Here is a 7,850-nt window from a genome sequence, read left to right on the forward strand (position 1 = left end):
TGCAATATTGCCATGCAATGAACTTTATACAGCCGTCAGAGATAATATACAAAATATTTCATACTACAGTGACAGATAAGAAATATGCAATTTTAACTATGCTTGAAGATACAAAGATACACTGAAGAAAAACTAGACCTCCAAGATTTAAAAAGAAAAAAAAAAGCCAAAATACAAATATATTAAAAGTCACCAACTGTTGGAAGCTCATCGCACTCAGACCGGGAACTCGGAGCCCGTCAGACCTGCATCACAGCCTTCCTATGTCTTTGTTTACTGACGGGCTCCTTTATGGCATGTTACAAACTTGTAAAGGGCAGCACAAATTTCTGCCCAGTTTTTGGAAACTTTAAACATAAAAAATCTTCCCAGAGCAAAAAACTGCATAGCATATTTTTCTTTCAAGACATCTCACCCCATTCTTCCACAAGCCGTGGAAGGCAGAGTCTGGGGTGTAAGTCTACCCTCCTGGCTTTCGTTCCCCTCCCCTCCCCTTTGCTTCCTGTTCCTCCTGTTCCATCCCACTTTCCCTCTTCTCCTNCTTCTTTCATTTTCCTGTTGTATATTGTTGTTGTGTTACTCAGGTTTATCTTCACCCCCTTGTCTTGGCAGATCCTCTGGCTTCAGTGGCCACCATACCTAGCGCAGTATCTGTCATTAGGAAGCGTGTCCTACCGACTNCATAGGAAGTAGTCTTCCTTTTTCCTAGACTATTATTAATAATCAACAAAATACCTACCTTCTTCCATTAAACCTTGGATCTGTTCATCTTTTTCCTTCAACAGGTCTGCAGTTTGACTACTATTTAATCTAGTGGCAAGTTCTTCCTTTATGGTTTTCATTTCCTAATTTAAAAAAGCTGTGGTTATCATAAAGAATTATTTTCATCCTAGGTATATTTTTTTCCAGCCTTCCCTTGTTTGAAGACGCCACCCACACACAATATCATTCCAATATTAAAAGCTATCAGTTTAGTTAACCCACTTGCATAGTTAACTAATACAAGAAAACAGCTGTGAATACCACATAAGTCTATACTCATCATTTCTATAAGCAAGTTTTAATATAAAAATGAGTGAAAATAACTTCCTATACTGTTGTCCTTCAGTATTTCTACACGTGCAATCTATAGGTTAGGCTTTGCATTTGGAACAACACAGCAATACAAGACAGGAAGAGGTTTGTTGGTTAAGCGTCTCAAGTTATTGCCAGTGTCTAAAATGAGCTAGCTAATTAAAGCAGCCAAGCATGAGACTTCATGTAAGAGTCACACAGAAAAACAGTAAATTTCCACTAATCAAGTCTATCGTTACTATGGTTATACACTTTTAAGTCCCAATAACAATGGCAACCAAATTACTATTAGTCAAAAAGCAGAAAAGGGGTCCTGTCAAATGGCTTGGCAGCTAAAAGCACTTGCCACCAAGCTGATGACCTGTATTTGATGTACAGGATCCACATGGTGGAAAGAGAAAACCATTCACTGCAAACTCCCCCACGCACACGCACACATGTACACACATGNACACAGATGCCCACACAGAGACATTAAAATGTAAGAGATTACTAATAATAAAATGAGAAAGCAGCCTAATTTCAACAAGTTAAATGCAAAGAGCAAGTTATTAACAAAAGCTAGGACTCACATGATAATTTACAAGCATAGTTTTTAACTATTCTTGAATGTAAGTGCTCCTGATTGAGAGCACAGCAATAACGGCTTCTGAAGAGGCATGGCTTTGCTCCCAAAGAGCACATGGCAGTCCCTGCAACTAAGCAGGGGAGGATGACTACAGTGACATGCAGGGGCTGAGAANGCTGCTAGGCATCTAACTGCAGAGTACAATAGTCTCCCTAACAGAATTAGCCTCCCAAATGCCAATAGGATCAAAGATGAAGAATGTCAGCACAAGTCAGTATTACATACGCCAAAAAGGAGTCANTAGCCACTACAAACTACACTTTTCATCTAGACTTAAAGAAGTGTACATGTTTGAAGTGGTAGGAAAATAATCCAGGGGACTAATGAGTACTTTGAAAATGTACATAGTACCACTTAGGTTTAAGTGTTGCTTATTTTGATGGAATTATCATTTTTGGTTACCTTANTGGTCTCTGCAAGGATTCATATGTAAATTACATAAATACCTGTTTTAGAGAAAATGTATGTATGCATGTGCACATTTGAGTGTACAATAGTAGAGGACCCAGCAGCCTTCAGGGAGCCTTCAGGGAACTTCTCTGATTAATGCTCCACATTATTATTTTTTTGAGACACGGTCTGAACATGGACCTCATCAATTTGGCGAGGCTGGCAGGCTAAAGAGCTTTAGAAGCATCCACCATCNNTGAGCCNCTCCCCCAGCGCTGGGGTTACTGACGCTGCCATTANGCCTGGGGTTAACATGGGTTCTGGAGATCCAAACTTCAGTCCCCGGGCTNCAAAGCCTGCGGAGCNGACTCTCCAGTCTCTACATTTCTTTAAAGTATCAAAATCTACCAACTTTAATATACCAAAAATCTACAAGTCACCTGTTAATATGCTACATATATTTTTAATGTTTACTTGTTTCTAATACCAAAATCTGAGTTCACTCACGGAACTCGACAGCGTTTAATTTCAATTACCTTCTTAGCAGCATCTCTCTCCTTGCAGGCTAGTTGGACTTTCTTCTCTGCTTCTGCAATTCTCTGGGTAAACTCATCTTTCAGGGAAGAAATGCTACTACTTTCTTCTTTTACTCTGAACATTTCACTAGATTGAAAATATATGAGAGTGAAGACGCTGTTGACAGTCTAGAGGCAGTGAGGTCAGTTCCCAAAATGCAGACAGCATTTTTTCCAATATATACCATATTAAAGTGGGTGAAGTCTAGTAACCTGTGCTCTGCTTTGTTTGTAAGACATGGTCCTACACCAGAGCACAAGTGTCCTCTGGAAACTCACCCTTCTACCTGTTTCTCTGCTGGGATTTTATGATGGCATGTGTGCCATCAGGCCTGGCCCAACAGTTAATTCATCAAAGAAAAAGTATTTGCAAAATTAAAGTATTTATTAGTGTTAGTCAGGATTGAACCCAGAGATGTGCATGCTAGGAAAACGCTAGACCACAAACATGTATATCCTCAGCCCTACCAAACTAAATTTAAGAAACCTAAAATATTAGATGTGCAAATCTACAACAAAAATAAGTGTTTCAATTCTAAATCTTTCCTGTCACACTTCCTCAATCGTCTCAAAGTAAACCAATCCAGTGTTAACTATAGGATTTCAACTTTCACTAAACACATGTTTTAAATCTCTAATACTAAGAGAATAAGAAGATATACATATGTGTATGTAATATACACATTTGAATGTATTTTTATAAAACATTGATTGAAAATGTCAAAGATAACATGGTAAAGATAATTTGAGAAGAAAAACTTTAAATATGTTTATAATTGAAACACTATAATTTTCAGTGACTATAAACAAGTTCAATTNCAAAACATTTTGTAAAGACTTATTTATTGAGTTTTATATACATGCATATACATATACTACATACAAGCCTGGAACCCTTGGAGTTATGTGGGTGCTGGCAACCAAACACAGGTCCTCTGCAAAAGCAGCAAGTGTTCTTAACCACTAAGCCACCTCTCCAGGTCCAAATTGTGAAACGCTTCCATTTTAAAGCATCCAAGTACAACGGCCTGTACACACGTAGTGACATCACTCGTGTGCTCTGCATACTTACTCCTTCAGGTTATCATAAGCTTCCTCCAGAAGTGCCTTTTCTTTACTGAGGGACAATAACTGAGTCTCCCTCTTTTCTAGCTTCTCATTCAGAAATTCAACTGTCTGAAAGGAGAGAACAACCACGAGTCAATCATTTGTGACGCAGGTAAAAAGCCGTAAGCGTCAGCTGCTCACAACTCAAACACCACTGCTGAGGACACAGGCGACACCGACGAACTCTAACCAATGGTTAGGAGAGGACGCACCAGAGCAGCCACGTACCTGGTAGGATTACACACTGATGAAGGAGGTGGGAGAACGGACTAGGCAGAATCTACCTGAGAACATAGAAGATTCCACTTCTGCCTCTAACCTTACAGGAAGCACATGGTGACTAAACAGGTGATATGCATTAGAACATCTAAAACGGTGTGTTCCTAACAGAAAAAATCTAGGATAACCTATTTGTACAGCCACTAAAGAAGGAAGATAAATTTAAAAAAAAAAAAAAAAAAGGGTCAATCCAAACTTCTGGCATTGTTTCACATCTTAATTTCGTTGTACCTAGATATCCTGCTGTATTCTTATTATCCTTTAGCCCAAATGTAATTCTTTTTTAACTATTCTCCACTATACTTAAAAATACAAGTAAAACAAAACAAAACAAAACAAAATAACCCTTAAGCATGTAATTTGAATTTTCTAGGATATATCAGTACAAAACTAACAGAATTCTCTGAGTATCTCATGTCTAAGTCTTGCTAAAGCAGTGATAAACTTCTCTGTAAAGGGAGAGAGGGTGCCTTTCCAGCTTCTAAAAAGTCTTGTCTTGAGTCAGAACAGACTAAAAATCACTTACCTTCCTAAAGAGTCTGAAAACATGAACAGTAAGTAGTGCTGCCTTTGGGGGATTCAAAATACCAGCATGTACTCTATGGCTGCTGCTGCTGCTGCTCATTCAAAACTACAGCATGGCATTTTGTTCCTGAACAATATGAAACCCAGGGCACGGAACCTGCTACTTTCAAAAATGTTAACTAAGGCAAAATGAGCATTCACAGGACATCTCTCCACATGTTTTATATATATATATATATGCATATATATATGTATATATATATATATACACACACACACACATTTATCCACATGTTATATATACATCTCCACATGTTATATATACATCTCTCCACATGTTATATATACATCTCTCCACATGTTTTATATATATATACACATTTCTCCATATGTTATATATACATTTCAGAAGCCTATTAGAGATGCTAGCTCCTATTCAATGTCTAAGACTCAGGAGAAAGCAGTGCTGTGGTCTAACATTAAGAATGGACACCATTCTCTCTTGTATGTATTAGGGAGAAGTCACTGGCCATTCCCAGGTGCTACTTTTCCTCCCTGGCCATTTCATTTTCTCATTCATATAAGTTAGCTATTAAAAACAGATAGCAAAGTAACGTAAGGAAAAGGCACGCCAAAGCACTGTAAGAAGTACACTTGTTATGTCGATGAAACATCAACATTAGACTAGTGTACTGGCTGGTTTTGTNTGTCAACTTGACACAGNTGGAGTTATCACAGAGAAAGGAGCTTCAGTTGAGGAAATGCCTCCANGAGATCCAACTGTAAGGCATTTTCTCAATTAGTGATCAAGGGGGAAAGGCCCCTTGTGGGTAGGACCATCTCTGGGCTGGTAGTCTTGGTTCTATAAGAGAGCAGGCTGAGCAAGCCAGGGGAGGCAAGCCAGTAAAGAACATCCCTCCATGGCCTCTGCATCAGCTCCTGCTTTCTGACCTGCTTGAGTTCCAGTCCTGACTTCCTTTGGTGATGAACAGCAGTATGGAAGTGTAANCTGAATAAACCCTTTCCTCCCCAACTTGCTTCTTGGTCATGTTTGTGCAGGAATAGAAACCCTGACTAAGACAACTAGTAATCACAGGAAAGCATCTACAGTATTCATATATTCATATAAAACCAAAACGATAAAATCTAAGATTTCCCATANACAGGATACATTGGTAACGTTCAGGTTGATATGCCATGTCTATCGTCAGGAGAATACACTGTGACTTAACCAGTCCTTTGCAAACTGTCAGAAAGATGAACAGAGCAGCAAAGAATGTTAAAGTGATAAGGATGTAGCAAGACAGATGGAAAATGGAAACTCTAAGCTTTTATATCATGTCTACTTAGTCTACCATAGTTGCTTTGCAAGAATTTCAAATAATTTAACATAATTATTCATTTTAAAGTCCTTAACTGCTACAATTAAAGGATCAAACATCTACTTTTTCAAATCTCCACACATCCACGGAAATATCTGTAACTCTGAAACATCCCCCAATGCCCTCTTCTACGTTGTAGTTACCTTGCAAACATCTTTCTCCGGCAATGCTTTTGGCTGGTTTTCAACAGCTTCACACTGCTCAGTGGCCGGTCCAGAGGCAGAGTGCCCGCCACTTCCTGCTGTGGGAGAAGCCAATGTATCTGGCTGGTCACAGTTCACTGGAGTAGCACTGCGGCCACTTTCCTCTAATTCTGCTTCCTCAGAAGGCGCAACTAATGTCTCGTTTCCTTCCTCTTCTTCAGCATTCTCTTCAGTAGATTCTACTACTTTAGTCTTAGGGGTTGAAGGACTCACTACTATCGGTACTAAAGCATAGCCGCCTTTGCCTGGCAGCTCATCGTCTGAGTTGATCTCACTTACGCTCCGGCTATCTAGAGACTGCACGCTAAATGAGTCTATTCTTTCGAAAGCATCCGAGGAGCAGCAACTCTCGGTGAGCTTCTGGAAGTCATCTAAGCGGCTGTACTCGGGGCAAGCAGACGCAGAGAGGAGCTGAAACGACGTCTGCATGAGGTGAAGACTCGACTTTGCATCCGAAGTCTCTTGCCTCGAGCTGGCCGAGCTCTCACTGATTACACTCTCGTGATCTAAAACTTCTATGTCACTAGTGGTGGAGGTGCCCGACGAGAAGGAGCTCACAGGAGGAGAAGGTGTGTTGCTCTGTCTGTCTTCGTGCTTTTGTTCTTTAGGTTCCACAGCCATCTCCTTCGTTTCTGCCGGGAAAGACTGAGCGGATGTGGTAGATACATCTTCTGTTGTGTTTACATTAACGACGTTTTCAGACGCCTTCAATCTCACCGTGGGCACCTTCACCTCAGCCTCTTCACCTGCCGTTTCTTCCTGCTTGTCTTCAGCTACAGGTGAGGGAGTGCCCACGGCTGGAGTCTCTCCCGAAACACACACGGAGTCTCTCACTTCAGCTGTCTCCGAAGCTCTGGACTGGCCGGGAGATGACGATTCTTGTAAGCTGCTTTTCACTTCTTCCTCTGGCCGCTGGGATTTAGCTGGAGGTTTTGATACCACTGGGCTCTTCTGAATGGTCTGGACATCCGACGGAGAGAGAAAGGCACTGAAGAAATTTTCAGATTCATCTACTACAGTCCTTCGAACTGGCTTTGTAATTGCTTGAGAGGCTGTTGGGGGACTCTGAGGTTCGCTGCTTGAGTTCAATCCCCAGGTTGAAGTGTCCCATCCTCCACTCACAGGGGGACTTATTCCTTTGACAAAATAAATTAGTTCATTAAGTAAAGAATATTAGCATTAGTATTTAAATCATCATCAGTCATCAACTGGGAGAAAAGGGAATTTATGAACTGCACCCTGTAACTTGGAAAAGTTAGACTCTTTCCTTACAGCATCACTTATTAGTTTCCAGGTTAACTTTGGGCGTTANAGAATAAAACCAGTGTAGGCCAACGTATGAGAGTCTCAGGAACAAGTACAAGACCAGACTTGGTTTTGCCAGGCCAAAGCAAGTATGCTAGCCCCTCCGAATACATGCCTAAAGTAGTGATCAAGGCTGTACAGCCAGTGTGAAATCCCAGACACATGGCTCATCTCACAAAGACAGTTCAAATCTTCACTAACACACATGCAGCCACAGCACTATCCAGCCACACACTCATTTTATTCTTGTAACATTACATAATAAAACTTAATTGTAAACTAAACAGACAGCAATGCTCAAAACTTAACCTGAGATGATAGACAGTCTTTTTTTAAAAAATCATAATTAAACTGATGAGAACAGTGAGTTCTCGTGAATGAA

General features: G+C 40.4%; 1 protein-coding gene across 1 annotated transcript in view; it reads right to left on the reverse strand.

Annotated features, from left to right (window-relative positions):
* Tmf1 (TATA element modulatory factor 1) overlaps nucleotides 1-7,850 on the reverse strand; it is a 21,411-nt gene that overhangs the window by 12,007 nt on the left and 1,554 nt on the right. The window contains 4 exon segments of the mRNA XM_029478797.1: nucleotides 740-845; nucleotides 2,629-2,755; nucleotides 3,740-3,843; nucleotides 6,104-7,299. Of these exon segments, the coding sequence (XP_029334657.1) occupies nucleotides 740-845; nucleotides 2,629-2,755; nucleotides 3,740-3,843; nucleotides 6,104-7,299 (1,533 nt within the window).

This window comes from Mus caroli, chromosome 6 (genome assembly GCF_900094665.2).
Source record: "Mus caroli chromosome 6, CAROLI_EIJ_v1.1, whole genome shotgun sequence".
In the NCBI taxonomy this organism is placed as follows: domain Eukaryota; kingdom Metazoa; phylum Chordata; class Mammalia; order Rodentia; family Muridae; genus Mus; species Mus caroli.